Raw genomic sequence first — 26,248 nt, forward strand, 5'->3', positions numbered from 1 at the left:
ACCCAGTTGACAACCAGTTCTAGCTGCAGGATAAACACATCTTACACTATACTTATCAATTTGCAATGAAATAAGCATAGGGCATCAACTTTCTTTTCCTCAGTGAAAGGCACTGAACCAGAAAAATCAAATTCCCTTATTGAAAAACTAGAAAGTATGCTTATTCTACAACGATACATTTTGAAAAATATTCTGGTCCATCAATAAATACCTGCTTGGAGATGGAGGCGTGTGAAGTGACATTGTTGGTACCCCTGTTGTTGGCGTGACGTGGCTCGGTAACTGAGTGCCTTGTGATAAGCTGCGATTTAACTGAGGGGTATTGTTGCTCATCCCCCTCATTGGAAGGCCTAGTGCACCTATTAAAAAAATTCAGAAGAAGGAAATTCATTGCCATCAGGAATGAAATTGTTATCCATCTTCTGGAACTGGCAATTTAAAACAGCTTTAAATGACTTAATTTGTAATATAGTATAAAAATTTTAGAGATATTTTCAATTCATTTCAAAGGGAACACTGATTTTAACAAAAACATACACTAGTCTGAAATTTATTTTGAATACTACCCTATTTCAATTTTCATATTTCTGTTTTACAACAAACTGTCAATGGTTGTAAAAAATTAATGATTTCAATAAAATCATTGTATAAATAATATGCAAATTTATGATCTTGTGTTTTTTATGTTTTAAATCTTAACTGAGGTATACATTTAACCCTGTTTTACTGAAGTAACTATAATTTTTATATGATCTTTTTAAACAGTTATGAAAAAATATTTTTAAGTAACATAAAATGTCAGCAAATATTAAAAACTCAAACTGAAGCAGATCTATAAGACAAAAATTTCAAATATTTAAAAGGATTTCAAAGTACAAGGACCCTTTATTTGTCTTGTGCTCCTGGGGTCACATAAATGGATGGCTGTGTTTCATTTGGTGTAATTTTTAAGACTACTGAGAGCTACCATTCCGACACAAAGCAATTAAAAAAAAATTAACCTCTTGGGATTAATTTATTTAAAAAATTCATGACATGCTTTCTACTTTTTAAATTAATGACAACTATATTATGAAACAATAAACTATTATTTTTCAAATGATCCAGAATAATTGTTATTGATAGCTAGTGTTCTTTTCCTGCCTTTTAAATTCCTCATAGGATGTTCAGTTGCCGCTTATACTATCATTCTATCTGATTATGAATGTTTCTATGCCTTTAATTTTCTAACCAACAACTTCTAGCACTTTGTTTATCCTCTGCTGTAGAATGGCATACCAGTCAACAAAACTTACTCTGAATTAGAGATTAAATAAAAGCGAAAACATGGAGACCTAATGAGTAAGTTGATGACTTGTGTGCTAGGATTTAAGGTGACATTTCCCCACTTTTGGGTCCAATTTTGGATCCAAGAATTGCAAACACCTGAAGATTTTGAAACTGTAAGTTCCAAACCACTGTAGTACTCTTAATATAGCTTTGCAAAATTTACCTTATGTCATGTCCATGTAATAATGCCTTCAGTCCTAGAGATAACAGTAAGTTTACTGAGCTTACTGAAGTACTACTACAATCCACCATGCTAACTATTTAGCTTGTAGTCTAAATTTTCTTCTCAACTGAGTAAGGCCAAGGAACCTGGTTGAATACAGATAGCTACTATATTCCAAATGTACTCTTCCTTTTCATAAGGATCTGAGCTTGGTTTTGCTTTTTTTTAAGCCACATGAAGGGAACTGGTAACAGACTATATGTTGTCATATTTTGACACAACATTAATGCCTATGTAGTTATTACCAGTATTGTGACCATGAGCTTGCTCCTTAGCTGTGGCCACTTTAATTGAATCTGGGACAAAATAAAAAACAACAAGAGATTACACTATGAACCTGTATTTACGATTTTCTTCAGAAGAAACCAGGTTTTTCCTTCTCTCTTTTTCTATAGGCCATCTAGATGCTCTCCTAATAAATGACCAAAGCGATACTTTTAACAATTTTCATTCAACAAATACTTACTGAGTGCTTACTATGTTGTACAGCACTGTGCTAGCTGCTGGAAAAAAGAAAAAGGATCCTAGCCTCAGGGAGCTTACACCTTCTCCTAAAACATGCTGTTCTAAAATCAGCTATAACTACAAATTTCCCTACTAAAACGTGTTTCTCAGTTACTGACCACCAAGAAATACTCCACAATTTTAGAGTTGAAAGGGAATCTTAAAGATCACCTAATTCAATGTTTGCATTTTACAGATAAAGATCTAAGTCTCAGCTAAGTTAACTGATTTTTCCAAGGTAATATAAAGAACCAAGACTATCCTAGATCTCTTTACTCCTTAGTGTTTTTAACAGTAGCATGACAGGACTCCAACATAACAATTAGCACCCTTGTGGGTGCGTACTGAATTATATTAACAACTCTTTATTTTCCCTCTTTTGAAGATGTTTACTTTTCTCTAGACTTTCCTTAAACCTCCATCTCTTGTTCTCTCCCATGTTTTCTTTCTCTTTCTTCAAACTGTAAAGTTTTCATTATTCTGTATCAATTTTTCCTTTCCTTTACTACGTCTTTACCATTATAGAAAACATGCTTTCCAAGAAGCCTGCACTTCTGGCTCTTTTCTAATAACCCATATAAGACTACTGCAATGGATTTACTTCATAAACACACACACAAAATATACATTAAAAAACACGTAATACTATGCTACATTACAAAAAATTATGATTTCAGAAATACTTTAGAGACTGGAGATTCTCTGAACACCAGCACAAAATATTTTGGAGAAGGAAACAAGAACAGTGAAGGTTATTTATATAGTCAAATTAGGGACTGGCATTTTTGAATTAATCTACAGTGCTGAAAGTAGAGGAAAATAGAATGAAGAACAAAGATTTTATATTTATTTTTCCTCAACACTATTTCATAAAAGCACCTAATAAATTCAAAAGATTTTATTTGTACTTTGTTGAAACAATAGGTATTGAAAAACAGAGTAGAAAGCACTACACGAATTTCAAAGTAATAATCAATATAGGAATACTTAACAACAACCAAGTTACCTTAAATGTAAATTAAAAATTCAAGTTGCCTTTGAATGTAATTTAAAAACTAATTCCTTTAGAACATAACGACTGTTACTGAATAGGAACATATGGAGATTTATTTTTTTGGAAACCAAATACAATGGAATCATTAAATTTGAGTTAATCAAAACTAGTACAAATGGGTAGGATCAGGAGAAGAAAAAAATATTTTTCTATTAGTATAATTAGAAACAATCACAAGAAAACATCTCCAATATGTAATATCCAAAAGACATGTAAAACAAAAGGAGGAAAGCAGTTTATAGTTTTTTTTTTTTTGCCACAAAATAACTACAACAGGTAAAAAATAAACATGAATGCAAATATATTTGCATGAGCTTGTGTATGGATAGGTAACTTGGAAGCCAATCGAATTAAAATTTATCAAGCACCTAACGAATCAGATGTGTTAAGCAATATGCTACTTCATATTCTTTCCCCTTATAGAAATCTTATTATCCCCTTTCATAGACAAGGAATAAAAGAATGAACAAAATACAGTTTAAAAGCAGTTTTAAATGGCTACAATTATGAGTCAAACTTTTCTTTCACTTCAACTAATTGATAATACAGAGTAACAAACTATTGGGAGAAATATATGGAGAAGGTACTCTAAGTAGATCTGTATCACTTATTTGGCAAAGTATTAAGAAGGAGTTGGGATTTTATAAATAATTTTTCAGAAAACTCAAAGAATATGATGCAAGAAATGCTTCAATGAATTATTTCCATCTCACAACTGATAAATAGCAATTCTTTAAACACCCTTGACAAAAATATGCCACCCTTTATTTAATCTTTCAGTAAATAATAAAAATGTAAGAAAAACTTAATCACAACAACCAAATTACTGAATAGTCATAATTAAATCTCCTAAATCTTTTGCTAAGGATAGGAGATAAAATATTTAACTGATGCAGAGGTGTTCAAAGTATCTCCCCTTTTAATTCCCAAGGAATTCACTATCCTGCCCACAACAACAAAGAATAAATCATCTTACCTCCAATCTGTCCTGTACTTGCTGGTTAATCTTCCCTGTAACATTATTTCACTACGCAATTTCCTTTACTACAATCAAAAGATTTTGGAAATACAAAATCCTCCAGAGATCATCCAACTAAGTTACTGATGGAAGATCATAGAATTAAATTATAGCTGAAGACTTAACATCAGGCATTAAATAGCAATTACTGAAAAATAAAAATAATAATCCAATTTCTTGACTTCTATTTCTATTCCTTTTTTCAATCAATCACTTTCTTAGTGGTTGCTAACTTTTGTATCACTTGGGGAATTTTAATTATTTGGGCCCCATATTCAGAATTATGACTTACTCTGTATTTGAGTAATTCATGAGCAATGAGATTTTGCTTTCAAGGTGTTCCTAGAGCTAAGGTGTTTCCATGTCAGGAGTAAAAGCCACTTTCTACAGCATTAAATCCAACTCCAATTTAGTTCAAAATATTCTCTGACAGAGCCCCAAAGAGTCTGCTATCTTTATTTATTCCCACCTTTATTGAGACATCTTTGGTACCTGAATCTTCTAATTTTAGTTTTTTCACTCACCCCAATACAAAACTCTATTTGCATATTACATATTTTACTTACAATCTACCTTCTTTCTCCCTCCCCCAATCTGCCTCTGCACTTTTACTCATATCCTTCAGCCCACCTAGAATGCTTTGTTCTTTTGTTCTACAGATACAATGCGCACGCACACACTCAAACTATATATATATATTAACTCAGATATGAAGACAGAATGGGCCTGAAGTCAGAAAAGGTTTCCGGGAGGAGACAGAATATGAAATAAGCAATTAAAGATATTTAAGTCAGTTATTCAATAGTGGTGATGAGCCAGGTTGGTAAAAATGTTATACCAGTTCAGCCAGGAAAACAAACAGCAAAATGTATGGAATGAGGTCAATGGAGGAGGAGTGGACTTGCTTCTGGGTATGAGATAATAAGCATATATTGAGCTAGCTGGCTTCAAAATCAAGAACTGTAAAAACCAGCTAAATGTCCCATATAATATTTAGCTGACTTTGCCAAGAATTGGCAACCCCAGCCATGCAGCAGCTGTGTGAATTGTCTACATAAACGCTGTGCATCTTCAACCTAAATTTCCTCCATTATAAAGGGAGTTATAAATAACTCAATTAACTAAATAAATTTCCTCCATAATAGATTAGTGGTTAACTATTCACAAAGTAACGCATGCTTCAAACCTTAAAAGGGAAAAAGAAAAAAAAAAAAAAAAAAAAAGCCCTGCTTCCTCTTCCTCTCATGTCCTACACATTCCCAAACAATATCGGCTCTATTTCCAAAATATCCCAAATATCATAGATCTTCATTCATGTTAGGTATTGAAACCATTTACTCAAATTCAAGTTCACAGATTTACTGTATGCTATAACTACACTCTTGAACCTGTAAAGTATCTAAGATTATGAGACATATTACTCTTCAGAATTCTTTAGATTATAATTCTTGGCTGAAACCAGCCAATAGCGTAGGAGGTTTCCTTCACCTTGTAAACTGAACCACTCCCAAAATCTATTCCATGCTATGAATGTTGTTTCCCCTACTAAAAAAAAAAAAAAAACATACTGTAGTAGTCTCTTGAAGCCAAAGTCAAAAATAATTTCAGATAAATCCTCCAAGACATATAAAGTACTCTTGCCTTTGAAATAAATAGACAACTCTATACGTCTGCTATGCTTTGTATAACTTATTCTATTAGACTACATGTATTCTACTTATATAGTCAATAAACATTTATTGAGTGCCTGTCATGTACAGACACTGAGGATACAAAGGCAATGAAACAAGTGCAGCAATACAACAGTAAAATGCACACTGTACCAAGATGGCATGAAAGTGAGTGATCTCTAAAACATATCTGCAACATCTAGCTTCATATACTATGCATGGTAGGCTCTCAGTAGCTGTTGAATTCCATTTCAACTTCTTTTTTTGAAGATTCCTTTTACCACAAGAGCTTACCATGTTTTTCTCTCTAAAGTGTAAAAGTTTGCCTGTACTCTTCAATAATCAACCCTTTAACCTATATACTAGAAGTATAGGGTATTACTATATAACATAGAGAAGTATCTTGACCTCTCTAACTACAATGTGTGCTTCTTGAGAGTAGCATTTATTTGTAAGATGGTCCTACAGGTTTCTTGACACTGCCAAATTGTGCCATATGACTGACTATGCTGTCACAAGTATCACTTCCAAACTAACCACCTTTGTTCAAGTTTACCAAACAAGTAGTCTTCATACAGTTGTTCTTAAAACAGGACACTAAGGGGTTGCTGAAAGGATGTAGCTCTGATACTGCTCTCATCAAGGAGTCTGAATCCCAGAAAGATAAGCTTATTATTTTTTTTTAACCAGGCAGAGACTTAATTCCTTTGAGAATTTCTGATACAAATAGGAACAATGGATTACTCTAGACAACTATTTATGTTACTATAAAATAATGGGCACATAAGGAAGCACCCAGCAGTTATATTTTCCTTTTCCTCTTCCATGGTACTATATTTTGTTGGTAAGTAGCAAAAGTAACTACAGCTACACCCACTTAATTTCAATGCACTGACTATTCAAAAGAAATTAATTCCTGGTGTCCTGTTCATTCCAACTTACTAGACAGCTGCTGGATGTGAGGGGGCTTTACATCTGTAAATATACCTTTACACTTATGCATATATGGCAGACAAGTTTTCACCTGGTGCATCTTGTACAGATGAAGCATTAAGTGAAAAGCTACAGATTTGGAGACAATGATACTATACTAGAACCTGTGATCTCACAAAAAAGCACCAGTCCAGCATTTTCTGGGTACCTTTATGAAAACCCCACCATTTCTACTGAAACCTGGAAAAATGTAGGTTTAAGCAGCTCTGTATCCATTCCAAGAGGAATTCCTTCCCTTGTTTAGCCTCAGTGAGTCGCAGTTTTGAAGCAGGCACTCTTTCCTTCACCTGTCCAAGTCATCAAGAACACAGAACAGTGGTACATTTCCATTTTAATGGTATAAATTCCTATTGAACTTTGCCAATTTGAATACAGTTGTGGTGTTTTAGTCAATGCACTTGGGAAGCAAGTGAGTTTTGAGTTTTCTCAAACTCCATATACAATTAAAAAGATGCCATAAGAGTATTATTGCTAATCTACTTACCCCATTCTTTATTAAAGTGAGCTCTTCAAGTTTTATCAGTCTAACTTATTCCACATCACACCTGTTGTTCTCTCTGACAAGCTAAGTATTCAAACTACTTATCAGCCAAATAAACTACCCAACCCTCTCAGAGCTATTATAACACACAGAAACTGGGAATCCAATCTGTCTTTTTTGACTATCTGTAGGCTTCTAGATTGTATCCTGGAAAGGAAATACTGTACCCACTCTTGAGATATTTCAGTTCCAGTTGCTCTAAGGTTCAATTTTTCTGTAGGCTAATACTACAGTGCCAATTGAAAGAATGAGCCATATGTGAAAGGACTGGTTCACCAATGCTGCAGGAATATAGTCATAAATACTCTGAACTCAAAAGGAAATATTTATCATATGATTTCTTTTTAAACCAGTAAATACTCTAAAATACTTTTTCTAATGAAAATAGCTTCGCTCATTTATTTTTGTTATTTATATTTGTATTATCTTAATCAGTACAATCATTTACACATTAGGAGGTCAATACATGTCTATTGTATTAATAACATAATTATTCAATACCATTCCATGTCTTATTTTAGACCAATATGATTTCACATTTGGAGCTAAAAAAAATTAGATCAGATTTTAAAAATCCATACAGCTAATTATATTGTAAAATAATTGTCATTCTTCTTCATAAAATAACCTTACCTTCTCAAATACAATTTCCCCTCCATTCTATATCTACTCTCTGTTGTGACAAGTTGTGTTTTAAAAAGATAAAATCTTTGCAGTTATTTCACAAAAGTAAAGGGTAGCTTTAAAATAATTAGGTAATTTCCATGGGAAAGAAAGGTGAAATAAGCTAGCTAATAACTCCACAAGTAGTATAAACATTTATGGATAAAATGTAAAACCTTTACATAATAAAGTGTTTTTAAAAGGTTTTCCACCTATCTAGGGGAAAACTGTTAATATCTATAGGCAGATTAATAATTTACTAATTCTGTATTAACAAACTTGTGTTCCATACCAAATGAAGAAAGCCACATACAAAAGATGGAGAGAAAAAAGTAGATGAAAATTATGTCTTTCTAACAAATTAAGTTTCTTCCCTCTACTAAACTTCAAAATTATTTTGAGGAGTAAAATGATATGATAAACTAGTTTGACACCTACTAAAACTTTGCCTTTTATTATACTGGTAAAGTCAAATAACTGATTGTCATTTGAAACTGGTTAAGATACTCAGTCATTAAAGTTGTCATCTCCAGTTTAATCAATTATTCCATAATCTTTAATGGGAATTTATATCACATTTAACACTCCCCTTCCCATTAAGAGATGAGATCAGCAGTCTCTGACAGTAACAGAGATGATAAAATCTTATATAACTGGGAAAATTAATTTGACAAAAATAGCAGGATTTTGTAATTTAGTTTTATAAAAGTTTACATGATAGTAGATAACATTTATTGAGCGCTTACTATGCGCCAGGCACTGTGCTAAGCGCTATGAAAGTATTACAATACTTAAAAAGAAAGAAGTATTTCATATAGAATAAGCTTTGATCTGTAGGTCAAAACATAAATTCTGTGTCTCAATTGAGCTAAGGGAAGGGAAGAAATATTTGCTAAACAAAGAAATATTTCACAAACTGCTAAACAATGGGATTTATAGCAAAAAAAAAAGAAAAAAAGGGCCAAGAAACAAAAATAAACAATGTAATCAATCGATTGCCCCTCCCTGAGCAAAAAATACAACTGTAACTTCCTCTAATTGCAAAAGCAGAGGATGTCTATTTTTAATTTGTTTAGCAAATTCTTCTTCAAGAACACTGCAAATGAATATATAGAAACAAAAGATGCAGAAACAAATTTCAATCTATCCTATATCTAAATAAAAACAAATGATAAGTTAGAAAAAACTGAATGAGGTTTTGTTATGGGAAGTAAAATAAAGAAAACTAAAAATTAATTATCTTTCTTTTTACACCCTTGGATATACCACAAGGGCAGTTCTATTTGTCTTTTATTTGGCAGATTTTTTTTTTTCATGAAATAAAGTATTCCAGAATAAATACAAAATTCTTACTTTGTTGCCCGTATAAACTTGCCCCAAACTGAGACAGCTGACCTGATGTAGATGGTGATGCCAGCATCTAGAAACAAATTAATGATATTAGAGCATAAAAGAAAGTACACAGAACACTGCATTTACACTTTACAAATCTATACATATCATGTCAGTAAAACCTATGTTTCTCATTGTTCAGAAAAACATAATACAGTTCATATTTCTTAACATCAAATTGGATGAAATCAATTAGTGTAAATGGAATGAACTTTAAATTACTACAGATTTTTTTTTTCAAATTACTTTATGAAACTGTAGGAACACTATTATTTAGCTTAAAAAATAAAATTAGGCTAACAAAAACATGAAGACAATATCTTTAAAAAGTCAGTCTATATAAGTATGTAAGTGAAGTTACTTGTTTCTAATACATTAAAATTCTAAAGTCAGTTTATTAAACTCAAAACAAAATCACCTATATAGATAAGTTCTGTATTTTGTATGAGCATCTGACTTTTCTATATAATAACTGATGTGTATCAAACGGGTAGAAAAATCTCATAATTATACACAACCACACAATAAATGGAAAGAAAATACAATATTGAAGGACAAGTAAAAAACACTGACAAAAACATAATTTTTCATATGGTGGTATATAATGTACACTATACTATTTATTAGTTAATTTTATGGCAACTGCCTTTAAATTGAATACATCAATGTAATTTTTTCCTACTAGAACATAAACTGTTTGAAAATATGTAACATTCTTGGAATGTTGTACTTCCTCATAGAGACTAGCATGGAGTATGTTAGTGTATACACATAGTACATTTTTAAAGTGAGTAAATGGAAAAGTACTGATGCATGTTTGTGTATTCTGCGTATTATATTAATAAATTATCAAAACACCTTAAATACAGCATGGACCATGTATATCATCAAGAGGGTTATAATGAAAGTGGAGGGTTATAGTGGGCTACAGTGGAAGAATATAATGGATTATGCACCTACTTCATACTAAAGCACAATGTAGTAAATGCTCTATAGGGAATATAAAATATCACAGGATGAAGATAATTCTAAATAAAGGAGAAGTAACAGAATTACTCTGTAGAATAACATCGGATGTAGGACATGTATTCCAGACTATGAAAATGCAATGAATTCAAGTATCATTAAAGTTAGTGATATAATCAGAATACAAGTAAAATAAGAAGTATGAGTGACTAGACAATAGGATAACTGGGGAAAAGGGATAAGGTCATCACTCCTTTGCACAACGGGGCATAAAAGATGAGGTTGTATGGTGAAGAGTCTTTTCAAATGTCATACAAAGATGGCTACCAACTATGGTAATGAAGAGTGGGAAAAAAATTAAGAAATGACATGACCATACTGCTTTGAAAAGGCAATTTCAGATGCAGAAATACATGGAAATGGTTAAATACTGAGCTAAAACAACAGAAATGGAATTACAAAAGAAAGGTACTCTGGTGGTAGAGCAAGAGTAATTGATGTCTGCTGAAAGGATGAGGTACAGAGAAAAGGAGATGGGTGGAGAAGTACCAGGAATAGAACTATTAGAGGCCATTCTGTGATTTCTTTCAGAAAAGAACTATACTAACAATGACCACATTAAGCCATGAGGAAAAGTACTTAACCAATAGAGATTTCATACAACACTAATTGTAGATATTTTCATGCCAAAATTAAACTGTTTTAATTATTCAAAAATTCACCAATGATATACTTCACTCTAAGACAGAATCAGTCACATACCTAAAAATAGCAGCATCTAAATATAATTACAACTTCTATTTTTTAAAAAAGCATCAAAATTTATAAATATCACTTTTCCAATCCAAAGGGTATGCAATCTAAAATTAACCTGAATATGAACTTGTACCTGATTAAATTCTTTTCCTATGTATAATCATCATTACAGTTAAAACATAACTAGAAATATTTTAACTACATTAAAGGTTCATTTTCAGACTGCAAGATAAAAAGGCAATGTGTAATATATAATGAACTTTCATTGGTGACAGAAGTAAAAGGTTTACTTACATAAAATTCTTAAGAATCATGGCTATTATCATCACAAACTACAAATGATTAAAGCTGTTTCTATGACCAGCAATGATTTGGAATAACCCATAATGTGATCATTTTAGACTGGACCACTTAAATGTTTAACACATATTTATGTTTAATTTATGTATTTATGTTTAACACATAACTCCAAAGAAAAGACCCTTGCTTCTATTTTACACATAGTCATGAATGAATTACGGCTGTGTCGAAGCTGGGAGGCACAGCTGGTAGAAAGGGGTCTGAGATGTAGGGCCAACTACTTGAGACAAAAAGCAATAGGGTCATCTATTTACCAGTATGATGTACTAACACTTTCCTCTAGATGCGTGTACATGAAAATTAGTAAATACTGAATTACATAAATATGAAAGTAGTCTATAATGTTAAGTTTAAGAGATTATAATCTTCAAAACATCTATGTAAAAAAAACCATTACAGTGTTCATATATAATGCTTCAAATGTGTCCAAAATGCAAATATATAAATACTTATCAAATAAACCCTAATCATGTGTATTTTTAAACTCTGAACTGTATCAGTGCTAAAAATGGATTTTTAACAGAGTGGTCACCAGGAAAAGGGGAAATTCCAGGTTCCCTGCTCCACTCCAAAGAGGGTGGAGCTAAGCAGAGAAGAAAAGAATCTGGAGAGGAGATTGAAGAGAAAGCAGGATGGAGAGCCAGAAGGAGACCTGAGGGATGCACACAGAGCGGAGAGACATGTGAAGAAGCGGCTCTTGTTTCTTGGCCCTGCACTGGTTGAACAGATGGGGGTAAGAGACCTGTGGGGAGGTTAACTATGGCAGCTTTTATCTTGATTTTGCTCTTTTTCTTAAATAAGAATCTCAGATCTTGAGTGGGCTCACAAGAACCAATGGGGTTTCGTCTCTGGGCCAATTCCATCTGGGGCCTTCTTAACTCTGGAGTGATGCACCCAGGCTTTTATGCCTACAAGTTTCAAAGACGTATGCACGCTCAGGAAAACATCATGTGTACCAGTCCAGCCAACTCTTGAGTAAGAACTGATTTCCAGGTGTAAAGGGATGTAACGGTTCATCAGGAGGCACAGAGGTCCTCGAATTGCAAAGCTGTGGATTTTTGCCAGAACTCCCGGATGTGTTTCACATACTGTGTGATCCTGCAATCTTGTTCTATTTCTGGAGTGGCTTTCTGATCTAAGGGTCTTCCAAACACAATTTCAATGGAGCTTAATTGTAGCCTAATTCTAGGTGCCATTCTCACCCGAAAAAGGGCAAGGGATACCTCGTCCCATGTAGTGTTTCTTGGCAGTTTTGCCAAGGTCTTCTTTAAGGTGTGACACATTTTTTCAGTTTGTCCAGAAGACTGTGGTCTCCACGCAGCATGCAACTTCCAGTTGATCTTAAGGCACTGCTTACTGCATGAGTAATTTCTGAGATAAATGCAAACCCATTATCATTCTGAATAGAATCAGGCAATCCAAAGTTAGGGATTATCTCCTTTAGCAGCTGTTTTTCGACCTCTGAAGCTTTTTCTCTCTTGGTGATGACAGCTTCATCCTATCCTGAGATACCGTAGGTATTTGAAACTGCCTGTGGTTCTAAGCATTTGTTTAAAATCCACTTGCCAGTCCTCAAAAAGGCACTTGCCCCCAAAACTGAGCCCCAATGACTTTAGAGGAAAAGAGCAAAATCAAAATCAAGTTAAAAAAAGCTGCCATAGTTAACCCCTCCATGGGTCTCTCACCCACATCTGTTTCAACCAGTCCAGGGCCAACAAACGAGCCACTTTTCACATGTCTCCTACTCCATATGCCTCCTTTTCTATCCTCTTTCTTTACTCTTTTGTCTCCAGATTCTTTCTCTCTCTGCTCAGCTCCACCCTTCTTTGGATGGGGCAGGGATTTTGGAACCTCCCCTTTTACTGAGGACCACTCTGTTACAGAATTAACTCACAATCAAGGACATTGATGAGGGCAATGCTACTTATGAAAGCAAACAAATACCCAAGAAATGTATGATGCTTTAACAAATACACTTAATAGACAATAAAAAAAGCTATAATTTTTATAATGAAATGTAATAACCAGAAGGTAAACTTCTTAGAAAAACAGAAAACTTCAGATCAACAGACACCTTAAGGCAGGAAATGTAGCTTAATAAGAAAAAAACCCAGCTTAAGTTAAGGAGAAAAAAATGTGGGTCTGAATTCTGATTCTGCCACTTAAATAGGGACAGTCTAGCCTGTTTCCTTCCTAGCAGACTGAAATATCACTAGCTACCTCAGAAAGTGAAGATTAAAGGAAGTAAAATATGGCAGTTAAGTGTTAAGCAGTAGCTGCTAATAAGCCAATCTTCCTTCTAATATAAAGCTCCTTTTATCAGCAGTCAGAGAAGGACATTCAGCTTTTGGGGAATTTATTGAAGAGTACTCTAAAATTATATAAATTTTTGTATAAAGAGTTAAAGAAAAAGGTTGAGCACCACAAATTTCTGGTAAAATTAGAACTTAATCTTCTTGGGGGGGGGGGATGGCAATCAAGAAACATTAAGTATCACATAATCAGTAGAATATTAAAACATATTTACCATGGCCTAAAACATCGTAACAACTGTACATTTGCTCATTTCTCAAACAGGCTATAACATGCACTGTAGTAAAATAACAATAAAAATCAAGAAGTAATTAAAAAAAGGAAGGTAATATGAACCAAATTATTTCCTTGAAGCAACAAAGAACTCTTTTATCATTTAAGTTATAGGATGTCAAGGAAAAAAAATTAGAAACTTAAAATTCTTCCATTTTTACTAGATACAATTCTGAAATCTAGGATTATAAAACACTAAAATCTTTGTTTAGAATTCAAATATTTAAAAACTTTATATAAAGCAAACCTGGCTACTGCTAGCAACCCATAACACAAGTTTAAATAGTCAGTAGTACTCCTGCTGATAGTGGTTATCTTTCCAATAAATGTACCTTCAATCACAACACATGTGAAGAAACATTCAAATCAACTTGGTAAGAAATTTTCTACATAAAAACAATTGATTTCAAAATGCAACGAAGTTTTATTAAGTAAAAATTCCCTGATACAAGTCATTTAAAAATTAAATACATTTTCAAATGTTCTTTAAAATTGCATTGTAGAATTAAATGTATGTCTGTAATATTAATTCCTAAAATTTTATTATTATTCCAGAACAAAATGCATCAAAGATGTATGACTTACTATGCCGTAAGTACCTACAAATTTGGAAAAGAGACAAAGGGAGAAGAAATTCTAAATCTGGGTAGAATCTGAACAACATCTTAAAATGAAAAACAAGTCACTGAATTCTGAAAACAAATATCACAAACTATGATTATTAATATCCTTAAAAATCCAAGAGATAAGTAGTTGAAATAGTGATTAAGTCACAGAACCTATGAATCCAATATGAACAAATTGTAAGTTTATAAGGTATTTCAAGTAATTTTGATTAAAACATTGTTTCCAAGAGTATTTTCAAAAAGTGTAGTATAAGCTGTAATTGTCAATAATTATGCTCTATTGAACATTTAACATGCAAATTCTTTACTAAGAAAAGTACAGTAATGAGCATTGTTGTATTATAGTGTCTAAATTTTAGAGTCAGTACAAATTTATAGAAAGACTTATGCTTAAACAATAAATGTGTATTTTCACATAGAGTTATGTGTTGGGACTGCTAAAATTCAAGAAAAAGTTTAGAATGATAGTGACACTAATACTGATAATATCAGTATATAAGGATACTTAAGAGTGATTACAGAGAAGCTTACTTAGGTAAAATATTTTAGCAGACACAGTGAGAGAGAACCATTTATAGATCTGAATACAGAAAGTGCCAATGTCCTGTGACAGAAACAAATTCAATGAGCTGCAGTGAGCCAGCAAAACTGCAGTATATAGTTAAATACTAGTCATGAGTATGACAATGATACCAGTAATCAAAAAATCCTTATTTTATGCTAGATTTTAACAAAATATTGTTACTAATTGTTCTGAGAGAAATCCTAGTCACTGTAACTGCTGAAGGTTAACAAAAGCACAAAAGCTAGGTATAAATTCAAAATGCTGTTTTATCAAAATAAGGAAATAGTCTGCTCTTATTAATTTTAAGACTTAAAAAAAAAGTAAAGTGTCACATTTCATTTATCTTTACAGACTGTATTAAAACAAGGGGAAAGAAATTCCCATAAGCCTGTGCTTCTAAAGTGATTATGCTTCAACTCATCAAACAAGTATATAAAGAAATACAAAACTAGATATAGAAAACATTAGCAATTAAAAATACCATTTTTTAAAAAGTCTGATTTATTCAATGGTGTAAATACATTTAAGTAACATAACTAATACTTATAAACTACTTTTATACTTCAAATTGGCAAAGTCAGCATTCCATAAAAAGACATGCACATATAAGCATTTCCTGAAATAAAGGCCTTGGGAAACAAGTAGTAGTCCTGAAGTACTACTTTACAATTTAATAAGTACACAGTCTCATATATAACAGTTTCCCAAATACTTATATAGCCATGCATAAGACTCAGAAACTGTATCTTATGTTTTATGAACAGGAAAAGTCAGGAAATTGATTGGGCTTTTTGTTTGTTTTTGAACTGATGGCTTCAAGATGCATTCAACCACTGATCAGTTTTGCTGTATATTTAAATCTTTTCTCTTCAAAGGTATTAAGAAGGACAAATGACAATTATCTGCATGACATATAAAAAACGTTCAAGAAAATCAAAGAAATAATGTTGTACATTTATTTTTCACATTAATAACATTCAGCATTTATTTTCTGACCTAAAAGTTTTGTAGTTATTCATTCAACTCTTCTAATAATCCATAAGTCATGTACTATTATTTATTTTTGTACAGATGAGAACACTGAGACACACTGAAAAACTTGCCCAGGATAATATAGCTAGTAAATCATGTAGGTAAAATACAAATTCATAAAGAAGGATTCCCCAAAGTCCACACTCCAAATTTAAAAAACTAATAAAAGTTCAGTAAGGAAGTTGATTACAAAACACACATACACACACACACAACTTCTATATATCCATACAAAACCAATCAGAAAAAAATATAATGAAGATTACAACTATAATATCCTACATATTAAAAGGCATTATCTCACCCTTTACAGAAAACTTTTCTACTTGTGATCTTAAGAAACAACTAGAAAACCTCATGGAAAGAAGGGCATAATAAATTCATTTCTTAAATCAAAATAAATTTCTTTTTTTAAAAAAGATTTATTTACTTATGCATACAGAATTGGGGTTCAGGCCAGAGGTACAGGTGTGGTGAGAGGATTCACCAGAGATAGAATTGGAAACAGATCAGGCAGACTGACAAAGTACACTGCTGAGGGGAGCAGCAGGCAAGATAGGAGAGGTCTGCTGCGCCACATGCACCTCCCTGGCTGGGGATCGAACTCATGCTAGAGTAACTGCGGCCAGCTCCATAGTGCTGTGCTTTAACCTGTTGCGCCACCAGGGAGGGCCCCCAAATACATTTCTAATGAACACAGATTATATGCGCAGAATAAAGCACAACAGTGCTAAAAGGAAATTGTTGAGAAAGGTCCAAGTATGATATTAAAAACAGAAACCATTTTTTAAAAAGATTTATACTTCAAATTCAATACAAATGATAAAAAAGTAATACACAAAAGAAGGAATAATAAATGGCCAATAACTACATGGGTAAGACTTACTACTTCCTGTGTGTTTACATGTGACTTATAAATTTAGCAAAAATTTATTTTGTCAATATACAAAGAACTGATGGAACTCAACAAAATAAACAGCCCTATCAAAAATTGGGCAGAAGAGCTAAACAGATACTTCTCTAGAGAGGAAATGCAGATGGCTAGCAAGCATATGAAAAAATTTTCAGCATCACTTGTAACAAGGGAGATGGAAATTAAAACCCAATGAGATACCACCTCATACCAGTAAGAATGGCACATCTTAAAACAATAGCAACAGCAAATGTTGGGGAGGATGTGGAGAAAAAAGAACTCGGCTGCACTGCTGGTGGGAATACAAACTAGTAAAACCACTCTGGAAAACTGTTCGGAGGTTTCTCATATTGCTAAAAATGAAGCTTCCATATGATCCAGCAATCCCACTCCTAGGTATCTACCCAAAAGACACAAAAACACTGGTTCAAAAAGACACCTGCACACCCATGTTTATTGCTGCTTTATTTACAACAGGAAAGACATAAAATCAACCCAAATGCCCAATGGTACATACACACAACAGGATAATACTCAGCAATCAAAAAAGATAAGCACATGTCTTTTGCAGCAACATGGATGGCGCTGGAAGAGATCATGCCTAGTGAAATAAGCCAGAAAGAAAAGGAAAACTACCTGATGGTTTCACTCATAGCAGGAGCATAAAGGACAAAGGGGGTAAAGAGTAGTAATAATAATGAATGACTATATACCAAAGACAATTTACAGGGGTGGAATGGGATAAAAAAATGGGGTTGTTAGGGGGTGGGGGGAGTGCACTGGACTTTGATGATGGCATAGGGGTAATCTGAAGATGGGAAGTCCAGAGGATTACAACTGAGATGTAAAAGGCACAAAATGATGTAAAAAGAAATTTAAAAAATTTTTTCTTTTGTCTATTCGCAAAAAAGAAAATAACTGGTATTCTTGAGAGCATGGTGAGAGATGAGGAGAGCATGATTAAGTACAAACTTTCTAGTAGAAAGTCTTACGCTCCAGATATTTAAATTATCATCTATTTTTAAAATAATATACTTAAGAATAAAATCAACGGTAAATTATTATTTCTGGTTGGTAACATAGGGTTACTTACTGCTTTCACACATCTTTTCTAAAATTGTTTAATATCACGGTACTATTTTGCAATAGAAAAAGTATAGCCAACAGCAGAAATTTGTATATAGCTACTATACTATTATTCTCATCAATAGATAAGAAAATTGAATCTTCCTGCTAACTGAAGTTCTTGCTAAACATCCAAAGTCAAAACACAAATACGTATCTGTATTTACTTAGAGCCCTATTTCTTAATGTTTGTCTTATTATATTCTTAATTTTTAAAGGTTTTGTGAAACAAACTATTTAGAATTATTTGTGATAAACAACAAAACTAGAATGACAACTGACATTATGTGTGTGAGCATCTGTAGTAATTCTGACTAAAAGTCACTGACATGTAGTATTTTTGTCTCTAGAAGATCATAACTCTGACTGACATCTCTACAGTGTACTCCAGATTTCAATCTGAAAGCTTCCTATTTCCCAAATAAATTGCTTTTTTCATCTATAAGCAACATTCCATTACCATTTCCCCTTTGAAAGTAATTACACTGTAGAATCACAGTAAAATACACAGGTTAATTTTATAGTGAGGTATACCATAAAGACACCTCAAATTCTTTAATTATAAGATCAATAGTTAAGCATTTATATCTATGCAAAGAATAATTCAATTATGACTTAATCAAACAGCAAATAGCTAGAACAGTAAAACAATAGAAAATTAGATACATTACTCCACAAACTATTCAATTGCATTTTAACTGTAAAAAGAGCGAGCTATGACACATACAATTTAAAGAATGCTAATGATGCAACTGACATAATCTTCAAATAAAAATAAAGGATACTGACACTCAAATAGAAAAAGATAGGAGGAAGAAGGTAAGCAGAAAGGCTGGCCCATTAAAATATAACTTAAATCTTGTTAAGTCAATTTGCCTTATGATTTACTAAGATATCAACTTTAATGAAAAAATAAGGGTGATCATTATATATCTTAAAATTATAGAAATATTTTAAACATCAGCAAAATTCACATCAGGCTAATAACTAGAATAGATTACCATATAGATAGATAAAATAGGAATAGCATATCTGTAATGGTTGGAGAAGGGAAAAAAAACTGGGCAGGTACAAAATACAAGAATGCAACTGGTACATAGTGCATTAATTCAAAGTAGCTTACCAGAATTTTAAAATAATAAGTCATCTAAAAATATTTTACCAATTTATTGATTATGACTTGACCAAGTTCTAAATCCCTTTCATTCTAAATAGGATTACAATACTAACCTTCCAAAGCTTGATTCATGCTTCTGTAATATAACATCTTCCATTATTTTGTATATAGTTCTTGAAAAATCTGTCTATTGTAGCATCCCCATGATTGAAAAGAAACATGTTCTTTCTATCTGAGGTCTAGGATTATAGTTAGGTCACAAAACAAAAGTACAGGATCATTTATGCCTGCAATTTACATCTGTATAAGTCTATTTTCTATGGCATGTGTACACTGTTATTTTAAATTAAAAAATAACAAATTACTTTATAAATTAAACAGCAATGAATGTTTTAAAAGTAATACCATGTTGATTCATGTCTTTAAGGACTTCCTACCGCACAGGATTTCCTTATCCCAACTTGTGAATCATTGGGCTTTTTGTGTCTAATTAGCATGTAAATTTATCATTTTTGTATGCTCAGGGTCCAGCAGTGTGCCTAAAACATAGTCATTAAATCAAAGATGCAGTTCCATATACTGCATTTCAGAAAAGTCCAAAGGAAACAGACATACACTGCTGAGTAAATACAATGTAACTGATTAACTTACATCTTTTTCTGATCGATGTGGAAACATAGAAGACTGGCTGTAGTACATGTTTTCATCATGGTAGTCACCGTCGACCCCCTCTACAAACTTCTTTCTTGAAGCACCAAACATGCTGTTTGTCACCTAAACAAAAACATTACTTTTATCAAGTGTAACATTTTGGGAAATGTCAGACTTACTCGTGTGAAATACAGAAATGAAGGAAGTATTTCTGTGATAAAGAATCAACTAAGGGCTGATGATACACATGAGAAAGCTGTAATGCTCACTTTAACAGAACACTGTATGTTTTTCCCATGTTCTAAGAGAGGAGAAACTTAAAGCCTGTATCATGCAGTAAATGCAATTACTTAAAAAAACAAAAACTTACTTTTGAAAAACAGCACACCCAAATATCCTTAAGATTTTTTCCTCAATTATGCAAATGTTCATATGCATCTTCAACATCAGACTTTGTTATCACTATCTACTTTTAAAACTCTCTGTATGCCTAAATAATCTCAAAAAAAAAAAAATAAAATTTATCTATTTTCCAGAGCATATCCTCTTCACTTATAGTCTAAAGTTATTAGCACTATCAGAGTGCTGCAAATTGTAAATTTTTGATCTCCTGTGTATATATAACCTGCTTACTCATGTGATTAAGTTTTTTTTTAATATGTAACACTAGTAATTTTGATCTGTCACCAAGAGAAATACTAAATCTGTACTAATTTTCATTTCACCTTTTTTTTTTTTAAAGACTTATTTATTTGTGCATACAGAACTGGGGTACAGGCCAGAGGCTCAGGGGCGGTGAGAGGCTTCACCAGAGACAGAGTGGGGAGCAGAACAGGCAGATCACGAAGTACACTGCTGAGGGGAGCAGCGGGCGGGTCAGGAGAGGTATGTTATGCCATGTAGTTCACCTCTGGAGCTGGGGATCGGACTAGTGCTGCAGTGGCTTTAGCTTAGTGCTATGCTTTAACCTGCTGTGCCACCAGGGAGGGCCTCATTTCACTTTTTTTAAGGGGATCTACAGTTTCCAAAACGATGACTGAGCTGTTGAAGGTCACTGTGTTTCCCCCCACCGCCCCCAACAAGATGTGTAAATATTTGAATATACATACAATTTTGGAAGGAAACTCACATCAAATCTGACAGCTATCTGGTACATTATGACTAGAGGTATCTTCTTTGATTATAAATACAAAACAATTGATTTTCTCATTTTAAAATGAAACACTGTAGTGAACATTGTTTTTAAGGAGATTTGGTAAACTGATTTTGCAGGCTGTAATTTAATGTGCAAGTTTGTTTTAAGCTATTTTAATTACTCTGTATCTTAAGACCTCTGTTAAATTTGTAGGAAATGCAAACATTTAACTATGCTTCTGAGAAGTCATTCAGTTAAATCTGAACAACAGTCTGAGGACATCTTAACCACAGCTTTGCTATGTTTTGAAGATATTAGTCTCTTTAGGTATGAAACATTTTTGAAGGGTCTATTTATTAAGAACACAACTTTATTTGGACAGTGGTCTCCTGAGGAATTCTGCATGCAATCACAAGGACTAGCATTCCACACCCTACCCACCAGCCCCCTAAAATGTCCTGACTAGGGAAAAAAGAATTTTAATGAGTTTTATTTGACAAAAGGATGAAAAAAATCACTTTATATCCTGTAAGCTAAGACTCTATAGCTGAGATTTTTTCAAGTATGTTTTGCAAAAATTAAGGAGTCATTTAAACTCTCTTTGAAGGAAAATGCTATTAAATTCTAATTCTATGCTAGACAATTGTGAGGAAATTGGCATGGAACTTAAAGAATGTAATAAAACTTTAAGGGACTACCAGGGCATTTCTCATTAAATTTTGCACACATAAACTACTCAAATGGATACAAAGTAAACATCTCTTTTGACAATTCTTGTATGACATCATCAAAACTAATTATGAGCTCCTAGAATTCCAATATTGAAACTGTATGGAATAAAAAAATGCTTCTTGTTGTACAAAGAACTTTTTACTATTTTGAAAGCAAAACAAAACATAAAATATACCTGAAAGGAAAACAGAAATGTTAATCTTTCCATCAATACCAGATCCTCTCAGATTCACTGTATCAGAGAAAGAATACAAATATACATAATTTTTTCTTTGTGTTTCACACAGAAATTATACATCAGTGAAAATACTAATTCTTACATAACTTCAGAAGAAAAAAAAGCTTGACAACACCTCAAAGAACTAAATATGCTCCTGTCCAATTAAACAGAATTCTCTGACGCCTGACAAAATCAGAAAGAAAGCCAGATAACTTAATGAGTTTTTCATTAAAGCTAGCTTTAAAGGGGCTGTCCTCTGTTCCATATAGATTAATGAAAGGGGACAAGAAAGTATTTTAGAACAGTCAGAAGGGGTGAAACTAGCAATAGCTATCAAGCAAAGAAGTAAAAGAACCAATCATGCAAATGCCTGTGTAGGAAGAATATTCAGTAAAGAGGGAACGGCAAGGTCCTGTGTAGTGTGGTTCAAGCAATGTGAACTAAATGTTGAATGGTAGCAATTGAAGTCAGAGCAATTGGTGGAGCCCAGGTCCTGTGATGCCTTATAGGCCTTAAGTGGCCTTATATTTTATTCTATGTGAAATAGACAGTAAAGGGAAGTTTAAAAGTGACATAGTTCAGCATGCATATGCATACTCACACAAGTACATATTTTAGTGATTACAATTACTCTATGAAGAGTGAGCAAAACAGAAGAAATAGGCGGTAAGAGATGACTATGGAGCAGAATACACTGTGGTAATGACAGAAGTAAAAGATATATTTTGAAAGACAGCTGACACAAATGAATGCTTGATATGAAAGGGTGAGGTATTTAAATTGCCTCCTGGATTAAGAATAAGTAACCTCGAAATCAATTTTTATCATTTTAAAAAGGGTATGTATGTCAATACTATGTACATATTACAGTCAATTTGGTAAATGGAAATTTAAAAAACAAATTTAAAAATAAAATTACACTTTATATTATATACAAAACTTGGTGAACATTTAATATGTAGTTTATCAGGTACTATCAAGTGTATAGATCTACTCTTTGTTAATTATCTTTTCTCTCAACAATCATACCAAATATTATAATGAGAAATAAAAACTAAGCTTATAACACAAAGGACTATAAACAAAAGAAATGCATGCACCAAAGGCAACCTTTCTTAAGCCTTTTTTGAGCAAGATCTAAAACATTTAATCAAAACACTTCATCTTCCCTTTGATTCCACAAAACTAAGCAGAAAATATACATATATAGGTTAGCTTACACTAATTTGTTTGCTCAATCTGACCCTAAAAAGCTGCCTTCAAAATAAAGTAGTAAAGGGAAATAAGCTGACAAGTAAAATGGAGTGACTACTTTAGGTTGAATTTTCCCAACATAATTCTTCATTATTTAATTTGAATAGGCTATGAATGCCTAAGGCACAAAACTCAGTATTTAATGTAGTATTTCCAGGTAAAATGGAGTAAATAAAAGCCATAAGAGAAAAAAGTCATAAGAGAAAGTCATAAGAAAAAAAGTTTGGAGTTGCAAAACTCCAAACTTAAGATCATCGTAGCAAACAACTTCAGAGAAGTCCAGGTAGGATTAAAAACAGAAGGGCTAAGGAAGGCTTGGAGTTTTCCAAATGATCTGGGAAAGAAAATTACAACAGTTTATAACTGATGCGTGAATATGTATGTATGTGTGTAAAGACAAACAGGAAAAGGTTAAAAATAGACTAAGATTATGATTCAAACTAAAATATTTAATGTTTACAAATTTCCTTCAGCAAGACTGTATTTATTGTCTAAAATGTTAGGAAATGTGTGGCAAGGCCACACATTAAGTCCTACTTCCCAAGGAACAGAAACATATTCCAATTCCAAGAGTGGTTGTTTTCCTACTTGTAAACAAATGCAGTATAATTTCAAAATCTATCTTCAGTCTTAATTTAAGGTTCTAGCTGCTAAACATTTCTCCTTGAGAGGCACAAATGAATAACCAGTAATATTTAAAAAATTTTTCTTGAGTTATTTCTCTGCATTTGTTCTATACTTCAGAGTAGCTTTCATAACTATTTTTTCAATACTGCCAATCATCTGGGACTAAGCTCTAGAGTACATTTTTTTAGTCTATTACCTAGTCTTTCTTCATATTTAAATGACTACACTAAGAGTATACTTTCTGAATTATGCCAAAAAATTTTGCTAATAAAGACAAAAGCTGAATAAGTATTAATTTCAAGTTTTTAAAAAACTCAGCCTAGCTTAGAGACAAATCTGTAAATAAACAATGGCAATATTAAAAGCATATACAGATGCTCTGGGAACACAAATAGGGAATAACTAACTTAGAGGGGCAAAAGACTGATTTTATTATTAAAGAAATGTCTGAAAAAGGCCTTGATAAAGAAAAAGAAATGTGTGGGAAGGGAGGAGGAAGCAAATTTTGACTTAAGAGACAGCATGTACAAGATCTCAGAAAGGGCAGTAAACAATATTAATTTTTAATATAGCTAATATGGAGAATTTCTAGGAGGTGGTAGTGATAAGAAAAAGGAGGTAAGATTAGCAATGTCAGATGACGACAAGAGTAGGCATGGAAATCAGGCACAAAATCTAACTAAACTAGACTTCAACTAACACTTATTGCAGTGTCGTGTTAATAACCACTGTTATTTACTTTGTCAATCTCCTGTTTTCAGATTTCTTGTTAACTGGCTCTATGCAGAGGATACAGACCAAGATACCAGAGATTGTGACTTCACATAACCCTGAAGCAATAATTATCTCAAAATCTAACACAAACATGATGCCTAGGCTTAATTTGTACTGTTCACTATTGCTCATAGTCATGATCATCACCTCTAAAAAATCCATTTGTAACTGTGATCCTGAGCTTAATAAAACTCAGATTGATCAAACTAATGTTAAATATCTATTAAAGTCATATTTTCCCATCAAATTCAGCAGAAATAATGAAAGAATTTCCAGTATCCTTAAAACAGGAATCAGTCTATTCTTATTCCTCTTCAGTCTATTCTCCCACATCAGAGTAATTTCTAAAATAAAAATTTTATTTAATTTCTAAAATAAAAATTTCATCTTGACCCTAGTGATTGAAATGTCCTGACAGCTTACAAATAGGGTGCAATAATTACAAGGCCCCAAGTAACCTCTGTGAAGATGACTCTCCAGAAGTGCCCAGATATTGCTAAAATGTTGCCACATCTTCAGTTAGTCAAACAAGTAATTACCCTTAGCATTTTGCATATACTAACAACTCTACTTAGAATGTTTCTTTTTCCCCATTCTTTGAAATATTCACACTAATTTACAGTTGATGAAAATATTTTTATTATAAGTATAAATTTATATAATAAAAATACTTTTATTAGCCATGTATAACACACCAAAACGTAATGCTCATTATTTACTTAATAATAATTACATAATTTATTTGATGTAATACTCATGTATTTACTTACATAATCCTCATTTCTAGATGAGAAAACTGACGAGAGGTCTGGGTTATTTACCCAAGCTCATATATTTATTGATAATTTGCCCAAGATTACATACCTGATAAAGTGACAGATATGGGATCTTTTTTTTTTTAAAATTCAACAAGTGAGGGAGACTTGCTTTTTTTAATTTAAGATTTATTTATTTATTCATAGAGAACTGGGGTACAAGCCAGAGGTGAAGGGGCGGTGAGAACATTCACCAGAGACAGAGTGGGGAGCAGAACACACTGAGCTACAAAGTACACTGCTGAAGGGAGCAGTGGGGTCAGGAGAGGTCTGCCCACCTTGTGGATCACCTCAGGGGCTGAGGATCGAACTCTCACTAAAGCAGCTGCAGCTCACTTGCAGTGCTAGGTACTAACCCATGAGGGAGGGCAGATACGGGATCTTAATGCAGATAACTTAATAGAATTTCCCCTTTTACTCAGTATAGTATACTATTTCACATCTATACAATACTTTCATGTGTGTTCTCCACAAATGGTAAGCTTCATGAAGGGGTTAAAAAAAAGGAGAGGGCGGCCCTCCCTGGTGGCGCAGCGGGTTAAAGCACAGCACTAAGAAGCTAAAGCCACTTCTGCATGAGTTCGATTCCCGCCTGCCCCGGAGGTGA

The 26,248-nt window shown here is 32.9% G+C and overlaps 1 protein-coding gene across 3 annotated transcripts in view; it reads right to left on the minus strand.

The window, feature by feature from the left end:
• Positions 1-26,248, minus strand: part of CNOT2 (CCR4-NOT transcription complex, subunit 2) — a 98,758-nt gene that overhangs the window by 22,780 nt on the left and 49,730 nt on the right. For all 3 annotated transcript variants that reach the window (XM_004675898.2, XM_012720417.1, XM_004675900.1), the window contains 3 exons: positions 20,085-20,207; positions 9,349-9,415; positions 212-359 (listed from right to left, as the gene is read on the minus strand). In XM_004675898.2, the coding sequence (XP_004675955.1) occupies positions 212-359; positions 9,349-9,415; positions 20,085-20,207 (338 nt within the window). The remainder of the gene's footprint in view (positions 1-211; positions 360-9,348; positions 9,416-20,084; positions 20,208-26,248) is intronic.

Source organism: Condylura cristata, unplaced genomic scaffold (genome assembly GCF_000260355.1).
Source record: "Condylura cristata isolate star-nosed mole 26May11 unplaced genomic scaffold, ConCri1.0 scaffold00004, whole genome shotgun sequence".
Lineage (NCBI taxonomy): Eukaryota > Metazoa > Chordata > Mammalia > Eulipotyphla > Talpidae > Condylura > Condylura cristata.